Source organism: Myotis daubentonii, chromosome 1 (assembly GCF_963259705.1).
Source record: "Myotis daubentonii chromosome 1, mMyoDau2.1, whole genome shotgun sequence".
In the NCBI taxonomy this organism is placed as follows: Eukaryota; Metazoa; Chordata; class Mammalia; order Chiroptera; family Vespertilionidae; genus Myotis; species Myotis daubentonii.
In genome coordinates, this window is record NC_081840.1 from 201777857 (window position 1) to 201801782 (window position 23926).

Sequence of the window (23926 nt, forward strand, 5' to 3'; positions counted from 1 at the left end):
CAAAAAAAAAATATATATATATGAAAACAAAGGGCTTACAAATTTGTTTTCCCTGAGAAAAACCATATTAAATAAATTATGATATAGCCACATAATAAAGTTATCATGAAGAGATTTTAAGTTATATCTTTAAGAATATAAGAAAATGAAAATGATACTTTCAAAAGAAAAAAAAAGGATACACAAAAATAGTATCTCAAATCTTGCTTTGTGACAAGGGAAGAGATGTACCAGAATGTTAAGATTGATTATTTACATGGTAGAATTATTAGTGATTTTATTTTCTTCTTTAGACTTTCCCCAAATTTTCCTCTTTTGGTCCAATGAAGCCATATACTATGTTTATAACAAATATTTCTTACTAAAATATTTCTTATAAAAAAAACAACCCCAAAGGTTATAAAGAGCAGCTTTTGTAATAAAAGGGTGATTGACTCCATATTTTAAATCTCTTTGTGCACCCAACACATAGCAAAGCACTATGAATATATTTTGAATAAATTAAATTAGAACGTGCATATAATTTTTCAGCTAAAAATATAATAAAGTACTAAACCTGTATGTTGCTGTTTTCATTTGCCCTTCGCCTTCCTTCAACTCGGCTGATGGTTATTGTCTGACCAATAACATCAATTGATCCAGGTAACCTCCTGTAACATAAAAATTCAATCAATTCACTTGCACCTAATTAAATGGTTAAAAATAACCAAATATCAAGTGAGAAATAAATCTAAAACCCTTTGCAATATACTTTAAAATAAAATCAGCTTAAAATACACACTGAAAACACTTCAATGAGTTAGGTTACCCTAATTTGCTTTGTCATAAACACAAAATCTTATTAATAAACTTATGTCAACACATCCAATGATGATGCCAGATTTAAGTATTTTTATAGGTTTTCTTCTAAATGTACTATTTTTTTAATAGTATCCAACTGAATTTATCCTTGTGGAACTGAACCAGGTAGCAAATGCTAAATAAACAAATGGAAATAAAAATTTTGTGCCACTATAATTATAACACATAACACAGTTCTATTACAAAAACTTTTAGAAATTCCCAAAAAGGGCCTAAAAACAAATACTTATTTTGATACACAAAGGATATTTTCCTAAGTGACTTATTCCGAGCATTAGAAAGCACAAAAAGGGAAGCAGTTTTACATTTCTGATAACTTGCATTTAGATAGAAAAACTCATGTCTGCCACACCTCCAATTGTATTTACAATCCATTAAAGTATATGAGTAGATGGAAAATAGTCTACCACAAAATGCTGCAAATTCAACGGGTAAATCTAGTAAGTTAATTTTTTTTAAAAAATGTTAAAAGCCATTTAGTATATTTAAGGACTTCATAGAAGTATATATGCTTCAGATACAGAAGAAACTTGTAGGAATAGGTAATGAAAATTAATACAAATTAGATGAATTTCTCTTCATCTATATTTGTTATAAACAATTCTATCTTTAAAACTTTATAAAAGTAGGCCTTGCTGGTGTGGCTCGGTGGGTAGAACATTGGCCTGCAAACTAAAGGGTTCCGGGATTGGTGCCAGTCAAGGACACATACCTTAGTTGCAGGCTTCAGCCCCCGGCCCTGGGCTGGGTGCATGTGGAGGCAACCAATGCCCAGGCATTGTTATACACAAACTAGTGGCCCGGTGCACAAAATTCATGCATGGGAGGGTGTCCCTCAGCCCGGCCTGCATCCTCTCCAATCTGGGAACCCTCTGGGTCCCACAAGAATCGGGCCTAAACCGGCAGTTGGACATCCCTCTCGCAATCCGGGACCGCTGGCTCCTAACCACTCGCCTGCCTGCCTGCCTGATCGCCCCTAACCACTCTGCTTGCTGGCCTGATCAACACCAATTCTCTTGCCTTCTAGCCTGATCACCACTAATGGCTGCCCCTGCCGGCCTAATCGCCCCCAACTGACCCCCCCCACAGGCCTGATCGCCCACAACTGCCCCTCCTGCCGGCCTAATCTCCCCCAACTGACCCCCCCACCGGCCCGATCGCCCCCAACTGCCCACCCCCGCCAGCCAGCTCTCATCCAACTGCCCCCCCGCCAGCCTGCTTGCCCCCAACTGCTCCCCCCACCGCTGCCCTATTCTCCCCCAACTGCCACCCCCCTCCTCGCCCCCAACTGCCCCCCCCGCCGGCCTGCTCACCCTAACTGGCCCCCCTTATCAGCCTGCTCGCCCCCAACTACCCTCCCCTGCTGGCCTGATCACACCTAACCGCCTATGCCTCGGCCCCACCACCATGGCTTTGTCCGAAAGGATGTCTGGAAGGTCTCCTGGACTAATTAGCATATTACCCTTTTATTAGTATAGAAGATTAATGTACCTTAATCAGAAATGTGAAGGTTACCATTTTGTTTAGAAACATTTTATGAAAGATACATAAGCATGTACTAAAGCAGGGGTCCTCAAACTACGGCCCGCGGGCCACATGCAAATACAAATATTGTATTTGTTCCCATTTTGTTTTTTTACTTCAAAATAAGATATGTGCAGTGTGCATAGGAATTTGTTCATAGTTTTTTTTTAAACTATAGTCCAGCCCTCCAACAGTCTGAGGGACAGTGAACTGACCCCCTGTTTTAAAAGTTTGAGGACCCCTGTACTAAAGAAACAGAGTACATAGTAATACAGATGAGTAATTAATTCAATGTTATTCTGATGCTATTGGAAAAAAGTATTCAACTGTATTATTCCATAAGTTTTTGATGTAGGACTTTTTATTTCAATACATAAAAGATGTAGTAGAGCTTCATAATGAGGATCTTTTATAACTTGGATTTCCACACAGCACAACTTGAACTGAGCTTAAAAATTTGATCAGTAGGGCAGACAGCTAATGTAGCTATCAAGATTATCTTCCTTATACTGAACTCAATCATACAGTACACAAAGCTGAAAGAGACAAACTAATTACATGATATCTAGTTTCATTAATCTACAGTGTAATATAGGCAGTGAATGTTCTCAAGAGGATCTACCTTTCCTTCTGGCACAGGTGAAAGTGAAAACACCACTGAAGCTATAATATAATTAAATTAAAATGTCATCCTACATAATAAAGCCTAATATGCCCATCGACCAAATGGTGAAAACGACTGAACAACCGGTCACTATGTTGCGCACTGACCACCAGGGGGCAGACACTCAACGCAGGAGCTGCCCCCAGCCTGCAGGCCCCAGGCAAGCCAAGGCAGGTACCAACGCCCCCCCACACCCCGATCACCCCGCAGAAGGAGGCGACCATGGCGGGGGCCAGCTGGCGAGCGGGCCTGTGCCGCCCCCCAAGTGCCCCACCCTCCAATCAACCAACCAGTCTCGCCTTCCACAGAGGCAGGTGCCAGCGGTGGCCCCCCCACTGAATCACCCCGCCAGTTGCCCCACAGATCGCCCCTTATCGCCAGCCAGGCCTAGGGACTCTACCCATGCATGAATTTAGTGCATCGGGCCTCTAGTATTTTGATAATTCTGATGTACCAGAAAGGGTATTAGAGCTGCTTACAGGGATAAAACAGAAATTTTAAGTGACAAAAATCAGAGCCAAGGGAAGATAACATGTACAGTATATAAGAAAGATTAAGCAGGGAATCATTTAGGGGTCAGGGATTAATTCACTTTACATTATTTTCAACTAGAGGCCCGGTGCGCAAAAATTTGTGCACTCGGGGGAGAGAGGGGGTCCCTCAGCCCGGCCTGTGCCCTCTCGCAGTCTGGGACCCCTCGGGAGATAACAACCTGCTGGCTTAGGCCTGCTCCCAGGTGGCAGAGGGCAGGCCCAATCCCTAGGTGCAGCCCTGGTCGGGCTCAGAGCAGGGCTGATTGGGGAGTTGGGGCGCCGCCCCGTCATGCACAGAGCAGGGCAGATTGGGAGGTTGTGATGCCTCCCTCAGTCACGCTCAGGGTAGGGCCAATTGGGGGGTTGGGGCACCGTCCCCTGTCACACTCAAGGCAGGGTCGATGGGGAGGTTGCGGCGCCACCCCGTCACGCACAGAGCAGGGCCAATCGGGGGGTTGGGGCACCGCCCTCTATCACCCACAGAACAGGGCCGATCAGGGGGTTGGGGCGCCGCCACTCTCACACTCAGGGCAGGGCCGATGGGGAGGTTATGGCTCTACCCCATCACACACAGAGCAGGGCCCGTGGGGGGGGGGCGGGGGGGGCGGTTGGGGAGCTCCTCCCTATCAGGCACAGAGCAGGGCTGCTCAGGGGGTTTGGCCCCGCACCCTGTCACACACAGAGCCGCAGGGCGATCAGGGGGTTTGGGCGCTGCCCCCTGTCACGCTGATCCCAGTGCCGGGAGGCATATTACCCTTTTACTATATAGGGTAGAGGCTTGGTGCATGGGTGGGGCCAGCTGGTTTGCCCTGAAGGGTGTCCTGGATCAGGGTAGGGGTCCCCACTGGGGTGCCTGGCCAGTCTGGTTGAGGGGCTGAGGGCTGTTTTCAGGCTGGGAGTGACTGAAGTTCCCAACCGCTCCTTTTTTTCTTTTTCTTTTTCTTATTCTGGGCCAGCTTTACCTTGAGGCTTGGCTCCAGCTCTTACGCCTCCACGCGGCTGAAAGTAGGTTTCTGGCCTTTGCATACAATGTTGCGAATCTGCTGGCTGAAGTCCGGAGGTACTTGTTACAATGTTTCTTAAACTGCCCGCTAAGAGGCCTGCAGCTGCAGGTGGGGAACGATGGTTTCCTCCGTCACTGAGGCAACCAAGCCTCAAGTTAGTTTCAAGCTGCCTGGCTGCCGGCTGACATCTTGGCTGACAGTTAATTTTCATATCTCGCTGATTAGCCAATGAAAAGGGTAGCGGTCGTACGCCAATTACCATGTTTCTCTTTTATTAGTGTAGATGGGAAAAAATGATTGTTTTTGAACAAATCACTTCTCAAACAGCATTCCAGAACTAGTTAAGTTCAAGAACCAAGTTTTTACTTTATTTAATTCACAAGTAGGTTGCAAGTAAGGTATGCACCCAATTAGTTTCATTTTTACAGATATGGAAAAAGGCTCTTTTGTGCAGTAAAGTACCAGCACCAGGATTCAGGCTCAGATAAGAACAACTCCAAAACATTTCCCTTCTTCGACAAGAATTATTTTCTACGCTAATTTTCTGGGGCCTGAATTTTTTAAATGTTTACTTTTTAAGCTATATCAAAAACAAACAAAAAACCGTAAAATGTGCTCATTGGGTAATCAAGTGTGCTCATTTTTGTGCAGAGCATGGAATAAAGCTTTATCTACCATATTTATACTTAACTTCATTTTTAAATGTATCATTGATAGGAAATGATATTCTGCAGTGAAATGTTTAAAAATCAAGGCCTTCCTTTGTCTAATCACATAAAATCTTATAAGCTGCACAATATAGTAAAATGCAGAGTGACCAATCAAATGCTATAAAGGTACAGGTGCATCTCTTCGGTGCATTATTTCATCAAGACATAATAGTAACTGGTGTAAGAACAAATGTAAAGGTCTCTCTTAAATATAATGTTCTTTTAACATCTAGTTTTATCACTACAAGTTTTATGTTTGTCTATTATAAGAATGCAAGCACATTTGAGTGGTTCTACATCAAAAAACAATTTAACTATTCCTCTTTCAAGAATTCGATCAGTTAAAAAGCACTGACATTGATAAACATGCTTAACAAAACAATGTTGAATCTGCAACTAATTACCTAAGAGGATCAGAATTTGATATTATAAAATGAAAACAAAACAAAGAAATAAACTGTACATTATGATGTGTAGTAATCATCCATACTGCCAATTTCATACTGTGTTCACTAAAATGGCTTCATTCTTCTTACTAATTGGCTTAAGTCACAAATCTGAATTTATAACACGAAGTTGCACCAATAAAATGCTATTGTTACGTACACATAGTTACCTTGCAAAGCACCAATAAACAAAGTTTGAAAAATACTGTCTTATATGAGAACAAGAACGACATAAGCCCGAGTCACCAAGCACAGTAAACCTGTGATTTTGCAGACCTCAATTTAATGAACTTCGGATTTCACAAAATTTCCAGTCCATATGTTATACGTGAAAATTAACACCCTATTAATTTTAAAATGCTTTTAAGCAAGATTTGCTTATAATTAAATTAACAGGTTATTTTTTTGTTATTAATTCATTATTTTTAACAAATTTTAGCAAATAGGCCATATGTTAGAAAAAACACTGTAGCAATTTTGCTGACATAAATATTACATGTTTACAACCAGTCTACATATTTAAATCCAAGAGTAACCGCTCGGAAACAATGTTGGAGAATGATTAGCACATGATCACACCTTATCTTGGGTGGTAATCGTTCTGTTGTCACGTGGCATGACTTTCTGCAGTAGTTTTGCGCTAAGCCATGCCTCAGCTGTGTGCATTTGTTTACTCACGGTGATTGGTGAAGGCACGCATTTACTAGACCTATTCAGTATAAATTTAAAATTACAGTAATACATACAGAAAACTTTTCTATAAAACTAAACTTTAAATACATACTTAATTTCAATTACACAAACATGTCTACATAAGTAAACAGGTAAACTAATTTGTCCATTTGTTAACATACATGTTTGGAAAACCTACTTTATGACTTCACCTTTAACAACACCCCACTCACCCAAATTAGTCCACTATATCGAGGTTTTACTGTATAGTAACTTATGAAAAGGATATCAACCATTATTTAATTGCTCTTTACAAAGAGACTTAAGCAATACTTCAAAAAATACTCCACATTCATTAAGAGATGGAATCTCATTTTCTACCTTATAAATATGTGTGTGTATATGTTTATACCATTTTAAAAAAGAAAATTACCTTTTATCTAAAGGCTTTATTTTTAATTTTCAATAACATAAAACATGAAAAGTACAGTCTCAAATTTATTACTACCTACATTCCCTGAGACTAATCAGAAAATCAGAATGAATAGTTTTGTTTCCAAAGTATCATTTTTATGGGGGGTGGGAGTTGATTATGTAGTGTTAAGTACTACAATGTATCACTTTCAGATTTGAGACTATTTCCTCTGTAAACTATCTTATTTGAAGAAAAAACTACTGTACCAAAAGCAACTATTCTAAGTAAAAATTTCTAAGTCAAATAATTGATATAAAAGGATTTCCAGATGTTAAAATAATACTAGCAAAAGAAACAAATGTAAAGTTTAAAATTACATTAAAAATAATGGATCATTAAAGTATTTCTATGTCTCTACTTATGAGTCAACTTGCCTGAACTGCAGATATTAAAGCCCGAAAACATAAGACTCTAGCCCTGACTTTTCCTCTTAATTAGCCAGGAATTTGGCTAAATTCCCTAATCTCTCAGATCCCATTTTCCATGTAAACCAGGGACTAGCCAGAAAATAAACTTTCAGGATCAATAAAGCCTTCCAGATAACACAGCCTAGAGCTCTATCATTCTACAAATGTAGAAATAGAGGCCTAGAGATTTTAGAGAACTGTCCTTAATTCACACGTGCACCAAACTAAATCTAATATACAAATGTAGTACTTATGCCATGAAACAGATATAAGTTTAAGAAAATAGTTATTCTTTATATAAAAAAATAGCTGATTCATTACCAATAGTAGCATGATGAAAATGAAAGCTCTTATTGTCTGCCCCTTTTCGGATCAGTAAATTGCTTGTTCACATCATTGAACAGATTAAATATGAATCCAGTGTTTCATTATGTACTATGTGCTATAATAATGTAGTTAGTTATTATATACTAGAGGCCCAGTGCACAAAATTCATGCACGGGGAGTGGGCGGGGGGAGGGGGGGCACGCGCACGGGGTGGTCATTCAATCCTGCATGCACCCTCTAAAAATCCAGGACCGCTGGCTCCTAACCACTTGCCTGCCAGCCTGCTTGATTGCCCCTAAACACTCTGCTTGTCTGCCTCATCGCCCCTAACTGCTCGCCTGCCTGCCTAATCACCCCTAACCACCTCTGCCTGCCTGCCTGATCGCCCCTAAACACTCTGCCTGCCTGATCGCCCCTAACTGCCACTGCCTGCCTACCTGATGGCCCCTAACTGCCTCTGCCTGCCTGCCTCACTGCACCTCACATTACACTTTTATTATTATAGATACGTGCCTTGCTCCAAGTTGTAAGGAAGTGCTTGTAATAGAGATAAAAAAGTTTTAATTTTTACTCTTGATTATGGCAATTAACTAATACAGATGGCCACCAAAAAGGTGACTTACCAAAAGGTGTATAGCAAATGGTGCTGTTAAGTCCTCTTCCGTGGAAATGTGCATGTCGTGCATTGTATCTGCCTGAGTACACGAAAGAGTTAAGCTTCTGTCTGTCTTTGCAATCATATGAGCGAATTGTGTGAGACCCCAGCCCAGTCTGGTTTGGTGCTCACAGAATAATAGAGCTTTTTGTTTTTCTTTGCTCCATTGGTAGAGATTTCCTAGAAATTACAGGATATCTTCCTTTTTTCCCTCAACACTGACTTAAGTCTCTCACCTTTGCTTTCCCTCCATCCCCTACCTGCAACAGTAACTTGCTCCAGGCTCAATTCACTTGAGTGTCTAGGACAGTGGTTCTCAACCTTCCTAATGCCGCAACCCTTTAATACAGTTCCTCATGTTGTGGTGACCCCCAACCATAAAATTATTTTCGTTGCTACTTCATAACTGTAATTTTGCTACTGTTATAAATCGTAATGTAAATATCTGATATTCAGGATGTATTTTCATTGTTACACATTGAACATAATTAAAGCATAATGATTAACCACAAAAACAATATGTAATTATATATGTGTTTTCCGATGGTCTTAGGCGACCACTGTGAAAGGGTCATTCGACCCCCAAAGGGGTTACGACCCACAGGTTGAGAACCGCTTGTTTAGGAGATTGCGAAACATGTCCACCACCAGAACCACGATTCCCAGCATTCCTGGTGCTCCCCACGCTCTCGGCTTCCGCTTCCAGTCCAGGGGCCACCATCAGAACTATGATTCCCAGCATTCCTGGTGCTCCCTGCACTCTCAGCTTCCACTTATGGCCTGAGGTCCCTCGCCTCCGGCCATGCAGCCAGAGCCCCTCCCCTCCTCCATGCGACCAACATCCCTCGCTCCGGCCGGAGGCTGCTCTGGCCAAAAGCCCCTCCCCTCCTGCCACGTGGCCAGGGTGCAGCCGCTGGACTCACGTTACCAGGGCAACACCACCAGCGTCCTGCCCCTGCCACTATGGGTGCCGCCATCTTTGTCACGGAGTGATGGTTAATTTACATATTACTCTTTTATTAGATAGTACTAGTGGCCCTGCGCACAAATCCGTGCACCAGTAGCTCGCGGCCTTCCTCCAGTAGCTCTCTGCTCACTGCCCCGCCTTCCTGTAGTTCCCTCCGCCCCCCCCCATGTACCCCTCATAGCTTGCTGCCCTGCTCTCTCTTGTAGCTCTCTGCCACCCACTTGTAGCTTGCTGCCCCACCCTCCTGCTAATCCATGATCCAGTTGTTAAGTGGTCAGTCATTACACTTCATGGCGTAACCAACATTTGCATATTACATCTTTATTATATAGATAGAAATTATACTATAAGCACTGCTATTAAACTTTGGGGTTCCACAGAAATACTAAAGGTGGAAAGATTCATAGACTATAGACTCCACTCCACACTCATCAGATCTAACTTTTCTTTAAAATAACTCTTGAAATTTCCATTGGTTCTTCAAGCAGAATTTTAGTGTTATAAACTAAGATGAAGGTTCTGTCCAGCTAACTCAGTTGGTTAGACAATCATCCTGATACACTAAGATTGTGGGTTAGACCCCTGTTCAGGGCACATACAAGAAGCATCCAATGAATGCATAAATAAGTGGAACAATGAAGCAATGTTTTGTTTTGTTTTCTCTCTCTCCCTCTAAAAATCAATCAATAAAAAATATATAAAATATAAAACATAAAAACCAAGATAATTACTGTATATATCTGAACAAATGTCAATTGGTACTTTTAAAATAATAGTAATATATACAAGTTTTCATTCTATAACCTGTTAAAGCAACACATGCAATTGACACTATTCTAAGAATATAGATAATACAGAGTGGGACAAAAGTAGGTTTATAGCTGCTTGTATGAAAACAATATAATAATAAATAATAATATAAGAATAAGTTGTGAGTTTTCCACACTCACAACTGTAAACCTTCTACCCTAGCCTGTGTATTTCTATCTGCATAAACTACTATACTTATAGTTTAGATAGCCTTTAAAAGGTTGAAAATTTTTTGACCTTGACACAAATACCCACTTTTGAGAATGTCTAAGCTTATTTTCTCCTAACAAGAAATCCAATCAAAGCAAGTTGACTAGAAATTTCTATTACTCATGAGGAATATATAATAAAGCCCCCCTCCCCACAAAAATAAAATTTTGATGTTTCTTTCCTCTCCCTACTTTTCTTTTACATGCTATAATCAAAGATATCTAATCATAATTTACATTTTTTAAAGTCTGTAAATGAAAATAATTAAAAGCATCTAACATCAAGCTGCCCGGGAAGAAAGCTTAAAATTCTATAACGAGAACATGATACTTTCCATCCCCCAATATACCATCATTGTTTAAGACTTAAAATAGCAAATTAGAAAAGTATTTTAGTCTGTATTTCTAAGCCAAGTTAAGTATAATTGCTCAGACTTATTACTTCTGGCATTGCACTTTCATATTTACTTCTCACTACATCCCTTAGAATAAAAATTATTATTCCCATTTTACAGGCTCAGAGAGTTTACAATACCATCCAAGGCTGTAGACTCTGTAAATATAAGATTCAGAACACAAACCAAAATTTTATGATGGGTGGATCATGAGTGAAAGCATCTACACTAATAAAAGAGAAAAGTGGTAATTGGCGTACGACGATACCCTTTTCATTGGCTAATCAGGGATATATGCAAATTAACTGCCAACTAAGATTGGCAGTTAACTGCCAACTAAGATTGGCAGTTAACTGCCAACAAGATGGCGGTTAATTTGCATATGTAGGCACAATGCAGGGAGGCGAAAGGGAAAGCAGGAAGAAGCCCCCTGCCACTGACAGTGATCGGAAACCCAGGGGCGAGCTAAGAGCTGGGGGGCAGGGCCGCCTTTGCCCTGTCCCCCAGCCATGATCGGAGAATCAGGCGCCTTTGCCGCCCTCGCCAGTGATAGCAGGAAGTAGGGGTGGAGCCAGCGATGGGAGCTGGGCACGGTCGAAGCTGGCAGTCCCGGGAGCTAGGGGTCACTTGCCTGGGCCTAAAGCGGAGCCCACGATCGCGGGGCCGCTGCAGCTGCGGGTCCCCGCTGCCCAGGCCGGACGCCTAGGCCAGAGGCGTTAGGCCTGGGCAGGGGCGGTGCCTGCAACCGCGGGGAGCTGGGGGTCCCCTGCCCAGGCCTGACACCTCTGCCGGAGGCCTAAGGCCTGGTCAAGGGGCCGATCCGGTGATTGGTGATCGGAGGGTGATGAGGGTCAACTCCTCTGGCCGAGGCATCAGGCCTGGGCGGGGGGCTGAGCCGGGGATTGGGGGGATATGATGGTCCGCTTGCCCAGGCCTGAAGCCTGGGTCAGAGGCGTCAGGCTTGGGTGGGGGGTGGAGCAAGCGATCAGAGGGAGATGGGGGTCCCCTGCCCAGGCATGATTCCTGGGCCAGAGGCCTCAGGCCTGGGCAGGGACCAGAGCCAGTGATCGGGGGGAGATGGGGGTCCCCTGTCCAAGCCTGACACCTCTGGCGGAGGCGTCAGGCCTGGGCAAGGGGCCGATCAGGTGATCAGAGGATGATGGGGGGTCTACGCCTCTGGCTGAGGCATCAGGCCTGGGCAAGGGGCAGAGCCAGCAATCGGAGGGGTCTGGGGGTCCCCTGCCCAGGCCTGATGCCTGGGCCAGAGGCATCAGGCCTGGGCTGGGGGCAGAACCAGTGATGGGGGGAAATGAGGGTCCCCTGCCCAGGCCTGACACCTCTGTCAGAGGCGTCAGACCTAGGCAAGGGGCCGATCCTGCGATTGGAGGGTGATGGGGTCAATGCCTGAGGGCTCCCAGTATGTAAGAGGGGGCAGGCTGGGCTGAGGGACACTCCCCCCCAAACACACCCAGTGCACGAATTTCGTGCACCGGGCCCCTAGTAGCAACAATAAGGGAAATAGCATTTCCTAGGATAGTTGGTAGGTCCACTTACTATTAGCATATTTATGCACTGCAGTTGGGATATAAAGGTTGGAAAGAATTAGTGGAGTCCAATTTTATAGCTCCTAAATTCTGACTCAGAAGGTAAATTTCTCCAAAAAACAGTGAAAAGCACCCAGGGATTTTTAAATAGGGTGCATTATGAGAAAGAAGAATTAAACTTGCAGCAAGGGGGAGAAAGACATTTACTGAGGACCCATTAGCACAGTTCCATGTGGGATGAGGGTAGGGAGAGATTAATCCAAGGATTTATATGTATATATGCATAACCCATGGACAGAGACAATAGTGTGATGAAGGCCTAGGTGGAAGGGTGCAGGGGGCAGATGTGGGGAGGAGGGGGGTCAATGAAGGGAAAAAGGGAGACATAGTATTTTCAACAATAAAGATAATTTTTTTTTAAGGCTGGAGAGATGAGAAGCATTACATGAGGTGGTAAGGCCTTATTTATAAAGCAACTTAAGCCCTCAATACTATACTAAAATATCATAACTTATGGAGTAAAAATATGGCACAGTCTAATAGAAATTTATCATCTTACCAATCAGACAAAACAACACTGATGATCTAAACATCAAAGAGTATCCAATGTTTATAAAGAGCCTTACCTTAGATCAGGTGATTCAGCCCTCCCATATCGATCCTGCCACTTCCCAACGCTTGAATTGGCTTTTCTGGAGGCAGAACTTGTCTGAGACTGAGAAGAGGTGCTGTTTCTGGTGAGATAAATTTTCTATGTTTTTTACTTATATATTGTTGCCTCTGACCTCCCCCCTTTCTGTCTCCACCCCTTAACATGATTTTTCTAATATCCTTAATTATGTTCCTAGAGTATCATTCTCTTCAAGTCACACAAAATATTTGCTGGGGTACTAAGGTAACTAACAGTGTTTAAATATAGACATGTCATCAACATTTTGTTAACTCCAGAATATTTTTAGAAATATTTCACATAGATGGTAGCATGTAAAAATGCAGAAAAGAACCAATACATTCTTCAGGTTGTAATATGTAGCTGAGAAATAAATTTCTGAGCTTTTATTAATTAACTAGAGGCCTGATGCATGAAATTCATGCACGGGGGAGGGGAGTGTTCCCCCTCAGCCCGGCCTGCACCCTCTTGCAATCCGGGACCCCTCAGGGGATGTCTGAATGGCGATCCAAGGGATCGGGCCTAAACCGGCAGTTGAACATCCCTCTCGCAATCCTGGACCGCTGGCCCCTAACCACTCTGCCTGCCTGCCTGATCATCCCTAACTGCTTGCCTGCCTACCTGATTGCCCCTAACTGCCTCTACCTCGGCCCCCACCACGCGGCTTCGTCCAGAAGGATGTCTGGAATGACATCCAGAAGGTCATTCGGCTGTCCAATCTAATTAGCATATTACGCTTTTATTAGTGTAGATAACATTAATTAATACAGTTTCACAAAATCTTATTCAAAATTTTGGTATTTCTTTCCCCATATTCTTCCCCTGCTCCTATATTCTTTAATAAGGTATAAGTATTATAATTAGGATAACCAGTTAACAGTAACACTGATATGTTTCATAAAAACCTACACTAGTAAGTATTTCATAAAAATTCAAAGTATTTTAACTCTTTAAAAGATTCTAAAATATACATATATTTATGTATCTGTTTATGTATAAAAACACCAACACAAAGAATAAAACAGAAACTAAATGAAATGAAACTGATTATTGACAAAAGTGAAAGAAATAGAAGAGTGACAAATCTGAGTATACTTTGAATAGCCTTGCTTTGGAACTATGTTAAATGTTTTATGTATGTAAAAAGCAAACATGTCAATAAGCATGAAGAAAAAGAAATGCAAATACTGAATACAAACAGAAGCAATGGATCAAATTATATTTTTAAATGATTAATATAATCACTCTGAAGGAAACTTTTGAACACAGTATTTTGAGTACATAACCTCAATATAAAAAAAAGAATTGCAAAGATATCTTGAACTCTTAGTTTTGTAATGGTAGGTGTTGATGTTGTAATGTATTTTGTACATATTATAAAATGAAGCAAATGGGAAATATTGAAGTTGTTGGAAACTAGGTTTTCACTGCAGGAAAAGAAAAATGCACTAGGAAAAGAAAAGTAGAACCTTGTAGTGTCAAATTTTGAAAAAAACATGATGATTGTATAATTAAAATTTATAAATAGAATATACACATGGCAAATTTCATATTGAAATTGCTTGGGTTTTTTTCTAGCCCTGGGTGCTGAAAAGATCTGGAAATAACAACACCCCAGTGGAATGAGCATAAACAATGGCAAGATGTTGTTTTCTAATGACCATTTCCCACTAAATGGCATCAGAGTGCCTTTAAGAAATGGCTACTTCCAGGGAAGGGGTAGGGAAGGTACAAGATAAGCCTGGAACATCTGGTCATGCCAAAATATAAAAATAAAAAAATTCAAAAAAGAGGTAGGGACATATCAACAGGTAACAGGAGCTAGTTTGAAGAGGCCCCCATGGACCAAATCTGAAACAATTTGAGTATCAATTACAGTATGTATGAATCATATATGTAGTTTACATACCACACATACAAAAAAGCCACATACATGCTCTCTCATGCATAAAATAAAAGTACGTTTGACTGATAAATATAAGTGTGGGAGATAAGAGCTCACTGTTAAAATAGAATGCCAATTAATAAATATAAGAGGAATAACAGAGTTAGATAATCACTATTTTGAGCCATTACATTAATAATTTAGAAAGCAAAAATGATCAATGGATAGTAAAATTCTTGGAAACTTCAAAGAGAAACAGGATTTATTTACGTGATCTCCTCAGATTACTTATTAAATACACAGAGAAAACTAAGGGTGCAGAAATTCAAAGGACACCACCACAAATAAGTTATTAAAGTTATCATCCTATATAATAAAGCGGTAATATGCAAATTAACCCTCACACCCTCACAAGATGGCTGCCTATGACCAGGCCAGCAGGGAGGTTAGTGAGGGACAACAAATGAGTGAACAAGCAGGCTGCGTGGGGCGACCAGGCCAGCAGGGGGGATAGTGAGGGATGACCAAAGGACTGAACAGCAGGCTGCGTGGGGCGACCAGGCCAGCAGGGGGGCCACGAGGGGCAACCAGGCTGGCAGGGGGGGCAGTTGGGGGAAACCAGGCCAGCAAGGGGGGCAGTTGGGGGTGACCAGACCGGCAGAGGGGGGTGGGGAGGACAGTTGGGGGCAATTAGGTTGGCGGGGGGGAGGGAGGGCAATGAGGGGCAACTAGGTTTGCAGGGGGGCAGTTGGGGGTGACCAGGCCAGCAGGAGGGGCAGTTAGAGGCGACCAGGATGGCGCGGGGGCGGGGGGCAGTTAGGAGCGAACAGGCCAGCAGGGAGGGGGCAGTTAGGGCGACCAGGCAGGCAGGCGAGCGAATAGGAGTCAGTGGTCCAGGATTGTGAGAGGGATGTCCGACTGCTGGTTTAGGCCCGATCCCCCAAGGGGTCCCAGATTGGAGAGGGTGCAGGCTGAGCTGGGGGACCTCTCCCTGCCCCCGTGCACGGATTTTGTGCATCAGGCCCCGAGTCACTATTAATGGGACAAAGTGACATCAGGTACCTTCAGGATGATGTGGTGAGGACAAAACATCACATAATATTCCTGCCAAAAACCAAAACCTGAATCTAGTAACAAGGAAACATCAAAACAATTGGAATGCACTCTTCACAATCAATGTTAACAAATACAAAGAATGTCTGAGATGCTGCCCCAGATTAAAGAAGAAAAAAGAGATAAAAAAGCTAGTAAGTGATCCTAGACTAAATCCTAAATCAAAAAGGAAAGAACTTCCATAGAGATAATTACCAAAATTTATGGTTGCATTATGTATTAAATGACATTACTGTCTTCTCCCTACAGTCAATAAAATTTTATTTCTTCAAAGATGTCTAATTTCCCTAAAAATAAAAAATAGAAATAAAAAAACAAATATTTTTATTTAGGGGAATACTTCACAATCGCTGAAAAGTATCCTTTTGAGCAGAAGAATCCAGAAAACAAACTTTCCTAATTAAAAATGGGTACTATTCTTTACATCCAAAAGTAACATGTTAGGTATGTTTCTATAGATTGTGTTGGTAATTATCCATTCTTTTTAGTAAAAGTGTTAATTTTTCTATCATTTCTTCATTTTCTTTATACTGTCCCTTACCCACCACTGTCTCCCATCTCTCCTTAGATCCATGGCCCATCAAGACACCCACTCCCTCAAGTACACTCTCACCTTCCTTGTCCCTGCCTATCCCCTGATATAATCTCAACCTCTGTAAAATCCAACAGTAGCTACTCTTCATGAACACATGAATACCTAACAAGGGCAAAAGAAACACATCAGAGCAAAATGACTTATTTTAAACCCATGGCCATTAACCTCAAGAAAAGCTGGAAATGTTATCTCTTCCCCCCATGTCATCAATTTTTCACTTTACTAACTCATTCCTATCAGCATATATAATGCTGTAATTTCTCCCATCTTGAAATAAAAGTACTCTCTTGACTCCACATTTCCCTATAGATACTGCCTAGAAATCCTACTCCTTTCCCTAGTTTATTCACCTTCAAATGACTACTTCAGACTTCCTCCTCTCTTCTCAAACATTGAAAACCCCTTCTACAAATCCTCATTTTTACCAGATAAGCCTGTAACTCTGCTGCTGACAAAACACTGAAGCAATAACAAGAGAATTTTCCGTTGTTCCCATCACCATTATCTACACAGTGCCGTCATCATATCCTACTATCCCTTCTGTTATTGTAAGTGAATTGTCCATGCTCCTTCTTAAGGATAATCTCTCCACTTGCATACTACATCTCATCCTCTCTGACCTTATGGTCACTGCTCTAACAACTGTCCATTCTCTAGTAACTCATTCTTCTAAGTGTACAAACATGTTGTAATTTCTTTCATTAGAAAAAAAGCTTTCTGCTGACCCCACATTGCCCTCCAGATAATGCCCTCCTCTCAAAAAAAAAAAAAAAAAATCCTTAAAAAATTATCCCTATTTTCTCACTCCAATTCTTCTCTTCCCATTCTCTCTTGAATCCAAAAAAATCTTTTTCTTTTTCTTCCCCAAATCTTCACCTTATACTACTGAAAATGATTCTGGGAAGGATCAGTAATGACCACTACATTTTAAAATCCAAAAGTCATCTCAGTATTCTTCTTCTTAGTCAATAAGTATTATTTGATGTAATCACTCCTCCTACTTTGAAATGGACCCTTTTCAAGATATACACTGGGTTTGCTTCCAACTTCAGCAATCATTCTTCTCTGTTGGTCTCCCTCTTTCTGGCTCATCCTTATTTTTCTGACCTCAGAGTGCCTCAAAGCCCTACCCTCTTACCACTTCTCTATCAATATTTACCTCTTCTGAAATCTGATTCAGTTTCATCTCGTATTATTTAAACACTGCTCACTTCCAAATTTGTATCTCTAGCCAATACCTTTCATCTCTACTCCAGATCCATATTATGTACTTGCTACGTAAATTCTCCACTTACACATCTATTAGGCATCTCAGTTTTACTATGTCCTAAACCAGTGGTCGGCAAACTGCGGCTCGCGAGCCACATGCAGCTCTTTGACCCCTTGAGTGTGGCTCTTCTTAAGCCTTAGGAGTACCCTAATTAAGTTAATAACAATGTACCTACCTATATAGTTTAAGTTTAAAAAATTTGGCTCTCAAAAGAAATTTCAATTGTTGTACTATTGATATTTGGCTCTGTTGACTAATGAGTTTGCTGACCAATGTCCTAAACTGAACTTTCAGTCTTCTCCCTGCAAAATGACCCCTCCTGTAGTCATTTCGATCTCAGTATAAAAGATGTACACAATCTTTTACTGGTATACCTCTAGAAATGTATCCAATATCTGGCTATTTCTCATCATCTGCACCATTATTACATTGGTCCAAGTTCCATTATCCCTTGCCTAGATAATCATTATAACTGTCTAACCAGCCTCCCAGTTTCTGCCCTTAATATATCTGTAGTCTGATCTTAATATAGCAGTTGAGACTTTAAAAACCTAAAGGAGATTATTCCATTCCTCTGCTCAAAATCTGCTGGCAACACCCGATTCATTTCACTTATAGGAAAACCAAAGCCCTTATAATGCTCTACATAATCTAGCCCAAGTTTAAAAAAAGGGGGGGGGGGGGAGGGAGAGGTAGGCAAAGTACAGAAAAACTGCTATTGATTTTTAAATAGTTTAGTTTAATTATAATAATAGCGTATTTACATCCATAGAGTATTTATTTACTATGTATGGATGTACCACTGTTCTAAAACACTTTACAAAAATTAATCCATTTAATATACATAACTATCCTGTAAGAGAAGGAAATGATCAGAAAATGAAAGAACAAGATTAGGAGATCTGCCCAAGGACACACAGCTAGTAAATCAACAAAGCCAGAATTTAAAGTTTGGGCTCTAGAGTCTAAGCTCTTAACATCATCTACACTGTAGAATACCATAAATTCAATGAATGAAAACTGATTTCTTTTAAAATATGAAAAACAAAAGCAAAAGAATACCACATATTAAAAGAATCAATATTTCTCTGGATCATAAGTTCTTAGCCAAACATTTTATGAAACTGCATTTAGTTTAAATAATCATATTTGGAAATGCCTATCACCAGTAATTAAGATGAGAAGAGATAGTCAAATTCCAATGGCTTTGTGACATTTAATTTTAGCTAAAAGTTTCAAGAAACTATTTCAGGGCTAAACTACATAAGGTCTCTTCCTACATTTGTATATTATAAAATATAATCTCACAGCAATTCATAATTGCAGAATAACAAAACAGAGAACTGTATAAAATAAATATAAACAAGTAACACAAAAGGTAAATGATCTGGCTAAGAACTAGTAATACTAGGGTTATTAACTAATTTTCAGGCTCAAAGAAATGACTGATTTAAGTCAAGTTTTTTAATGTATTAAATCTAACACATTAAACTGCTAACATCGAACTTCCTTAGTCTTATCTAATCCTTTACTATTTTCCTGCTAATAGGCTAGCTATTTATCATGTTTAAATTAAAAGGACATCTTCCAGCATATTTACCTCTTACAATTGGTATCTTGAGGAACTTAAAAGTTAGATATTATTACAACAAACCAAGGAAAGAAAAGAACATGTTTTTAATATGAAACATCTCCCAGACTGAAATTTCTAAAATCTGTTACTGAAAATCAGTAAAATGCCTTTAGGAGAATAGATCTGGATTTAAGGTAGTCCAATAATCCTATATAATAAAGTGGTAACATGCAAATTAACTGTCACACCATAACACCGCCACAAGATGGTGGCGTACACAGTGCGAGCGGGGCAGCATGAGGCAGGGCTGGAGCTGCTCCGTCCAGCTTCTGCCAGGGTTTCCACGGCTCTTCACACACATGCCGTGGGGTCCCAGCGGCTGCTTTATGTGACTTCTGCCAGTGTTTCCACAGCCTCGCATGCACACCGCAGGAGTGGGGCCCAGCAGCTGCTGCGCACGGCCTGGAGGCGGGGCATCAGGGCGGCACTCCAGGACTCGGAGCAATCCCATGGCGTTGGGGGGGAGAAGTCCCAATTCTTGTGTAATTTCACACGACTGGAATTCATGCACGGGGGCTTGGGGGTCCCTCAGCCCAGCCTGCACCCTCTCCAATCTGGGAACCTTAGGGGATGTCCAACTGCCAGTTTAGGCCGGGACCGCTGATTCCTAACCACTTGCCTGCCTTCCGGCCGGCCTAACCACCCCTAACTGCCTCTGCCTGCCAGCCTGATCGCACCTAACCACCTCTGCCTGCTGGCCTGATCGCCCCCTAACTGCTCCCCTGCCGGCCTGATTGCCCCTAACCATCTCTGCCTGCCAGCATGATCGCCACCTAACAGCTCCCCTGCCGGCATGATCGTCCCCTAACTGCTCTCCCCTGCCAGCATGATCGCCCCCTAACTGCTCTCCCCTGCTGGCCTGATCGCCCCTAACTACCTCTGCCTCGGCCCCCACCACTGTGGCTTTGTCCGGAAGGATGTCTGGAAGATGTCCAGTCTAATTAGCATATTACCCTTTTATTAGTATAGATAGCATAATACAAGGAGAAGATACCAATGCCTTCAATAAACTGAGTTATAATAATCTCACTAACCTGCTTGGTGGGAGTCCACTCTTGAACAAAGAAGGAGGAGAAGTAAACTCAGCTTTTGTAGATGGAAGTGCTGCTTCCTTTTCTGAATTTCCAGTTCTTCCCTGCTGTACCTTAAAAACAAAAAAAGTTATTAGCTTGTTTAATGAAATGAAATAGTCAAAAATAATACAATGAAGGTGTCCAAATAAATTTGTGACATATGATTTGAAATTAAATAAAAATAATGTTTTATTGCTGAATATTTAATAAAATTTACCTATTTTATAATAATATTAGGTGAAAGACACCAAAGATAGATTATGGGAATAAAGTGTTCCCAACAATTAAAAATTTCACATTAATGCCACTTAAAAGTCCAATAAACTATAGCTCTTTAGGACTTTCATTAATTCCCTTAAATTACCACTTTTAAGTCCATGGTTACCACTCCATATTTCAGAGTTCAAGAAAGGGTCTGAACAATATTTCCCTTCTATATTCACTACCCTTTAGCTAAGAAAACCACCAGTGGCCATTTTAGCCATTCTGATCATTTTTTATTCAGACTGTGATTTGCTATAATACAAATATTAATGATCTACTCCTGCAGTTCTAACCACTCCTCACATTTTCCCACCATTATCAATATCCTGTCAGTTCTATACACTGGCAAGCTGGAAGTTAGTCATCTGTCTCCTTATTATATCTTTTCAATCTACTTATTCCGTAACTTCTCCCAGATTTGTCCATCTTTTCTGTTCCTATCAGATCCTTTGAGTATGAACCAGTTGTTCTCCTTTACAATGGTAAAATGAATCTCCTTTATGCACTGTTTTTATACTCTCCTTCCTATCTTAAAACTGTAATTAATTTATTATATTTAAACAAAATAAGTTCAAGTTGCCCTACACTTGAATAACATCACACCATAATTTGTGCCTATTTGTATTCTAGTGCCCTTGTTCAGACTAAATTTAGCATCTCTCTCCTTTCCCCATGAGGCAAAGGCCAAGAGAATCTCAGAAACCTAGCCTGAGTCAGTCAAACCACTGATTCAAATCCAGAAAACATCTAACTCTCAACTAATCATTGTGAGAAAAAGAAACCTTTACATCTATATTTGAGCCATTACAGTTGGATCTCTTATTAATACTTCTGAACCCAATCCCTAATTGGTGCCCCCATATAATTAGGGTTGTACATTGGCATTTTATTTGAAAAAAAAAAGAGTTCCACTGCTTAAAAGAAAAACATCCATTTAAAAGGCACTGACCCTAATGAGGAATGATGAGGATCAGAAAAAAATGGATTTGATAGATGTTTGACAGGTAAAATTGACAGAATGTAGTGATGGGAACTAAATATGACTCATTCATCAAACATTTACTAAATAACTATTTGTTCCAGAAGCTGAGACCATGTGGAGAAATACAACAAAACTCCAGAATGTGGGAAAAGACAGACATAAAAACAATGAGAGCAATACAATAAATGCTATAAAAAAAACGATGAGATAAAAGATGCTATGAGAACATAGAAAAAGAAGTGCATTACTCTTCCACGGAATATCAGACACATGGTCTCAACTGTTCCCCTGAGCTCCAGTAATTTATATCCAACTTCTTCCATGTCTGATGAATATCTCAAAACCTAACATGGTCAAAACAAAACTACTGATTTCCCACTATCCTCCAATCTGATCCTCTCTAAGTCTTTATCACTCAAGTAAACGGCACCATCATCTACTGAGTTGCTCAAGACAAAAAAACAAAACAAAACAAAAAAAAACTCGCAATTATCCAATACATATGAACATCCAATGTTAACTTTACCTTTATAATATACTAGTAGCCCGGTGCACGAAATTCGTGCACTGGGGTGGAGGTGGGAGGAAGGGCCCCTCAGTCTGGCCTTCACCCTCTCCAATCTGAGACCCCTCAGGGAATGGCCAACTACCTGTTTGTGCCCACACTTTTAACAGATAACAGCTCCACTGTTGTTTCTTATGCTTAAAACCATTGGAATTAGTAGGTATTCAAAGTGTGTATACATTTTGGGGGGACACCCTGTATATCTCTAGTCAGCGGTGAAAGAAACCAACAGCAGATTTGGAACCCCCAGACAGGGAACCTCGCTCACTCCCCACGTTTCCCCACTTCACTTTCCACCTTCGTGGGCAGCAGGAGAATCAACGTTTTCTCTCATTAATTTGGAAAAGCACGTCCTGTCACCCGCTGCCCAGCAGAAGTGCGCTAGGCCCCAAGCAAGCGAGGCTCAGTCAGGGCAGCCTTCGCTCATGGGTACTGGCACCCAAAGTGCACATTCCTCCTCTACAGTCGCCCCGCATATCCCACTGTTTCACTGAGAGGACGGAATTCCTCTCCACCTCTGGGTTCTTGATCTTGAACACTGACTGAAGGCATCTCAGCGAAGGCCGCCCGTGCCCACCAGGTGTGTCTGTCTGCACCTGCTCCTGCCTCAGCACCTGCATTAACCCCCCAGAGGTGATCTCATAGCTGCACTGGCCTCCGTGGGAACAGGGCATCACCACTCCACCCTCTCACTGTCATCTCACAGGCACCCACCCTCAGCACCCAGACACTCTCCAAAGGACATGAGCGCATGAGAGGGGATGTGTGCACATCCTGTGGGGGTGTTAGGCATGCTGGGTTGATGGAAGTGCGGTGGAGAGGCGGGGGGAACTTGTGCACACCTTGGTTTGCAACTGTTGCAGGCGTGGGAGGGTGACAGTGTGCTGGGGGATGTTTGCACGCCAGGGGAGGATGTGCACACCGGAGGCCTCTGGCTTTGCAGATCCACAAACCCCCGTGGTGCAGCCAGGAGGACGTCAGTCTGGCCCGCCATGGTGGCTGTCCCTGCAATCCTGCACCTTCTGGGCCAGGAGGCAGATCTTGCGCAGCCACTCCTGGGAGCTGATGGCCTGCAGGTGCTACTTCAGCTCAGCCTGCAGGATCTGCTTGGCGCGCTCACAGCTGTCACCACCGCCATGTGGGGAGTACAGGCCGCCCTCCGCCGGCCTGCCTCCCCTGTCCAGAGGCTCTCTGCGCTGCTCACCTGCCCAGAGTGACTGGGGCTGGGAGGAAGCCAGGCGTCCTGCCCTGCCCAACCCCAGCTGATCTGCCCCTGTGCGAGCTGCCGCCCCGTCGGGAAGGGTCACGGATCCGCGTCCCGGGACCAGGGACAGCCTCAAGCGCTGCCCCCTGCCTGGCAGGGTCACAGATCCAGGTCCTGGGACAGCTGACAGCCTCCTGCGCTGCCCCACGCCCAGCAGGGTCACGGATCCGGGTCCCAGACCGCGGACAGCCTTGCCCACTGCTGCCCGCCTTCAGTATGCAAATTAGCCGCCATCTTGTTGCTTCAGGGTGGGATTCCCCCACTGGGGTGCCTGGCCAGTCTGGGTGAGGGGCTGAGGGCCGTTTTCAGGCTGGCGGGCGACTGAAGCTCCCAACCTCTTCTTTTTTTCATTCTGGGATTTATTTACCTTCTATGGCTGTCACTGGAACTGAGAGCTGGCTTTAGCTCT

The 23926-nt window shown here is 42.3% G+C and overlaps 1 protein-coding gene across 17 annotated transcripts in view; it reads right to left on the minus strand.

The window, feature by feature from the left end:
• FIP1L1 (factor interacting with PAPOLA and CPSF1) overlaps positions 1-23926 on the minus strand; it is a 104163-nt gene that overhangs the window by 52296 nt on the left and 27941 nt on the right. For 9 of the 17 annotated variants that reach the window (XM_059671208.1, XM_059671247.1, XM_059671228.1 and 6 more), the window contains 2 exons: positions 20404-20513; positions 557-650 (listed from right to left, as the gene is read on the minus strand). In XM_059671208.1, coding sequence (XP_059527191.1) covers positions 557-650; positions 20404-20513 — 204 coding nt within the window. Of the gene's footprint in view, positions 1-556; positions 651-12829; positions 12938-20403; positions 20514-23926 lie in introns of all 17 variants that reach the window. The other 8 variants (XM_059671162.1, XM_059671153.1, XM_059671189.1 and 5 more) reach the window with 1 other exon arrangement.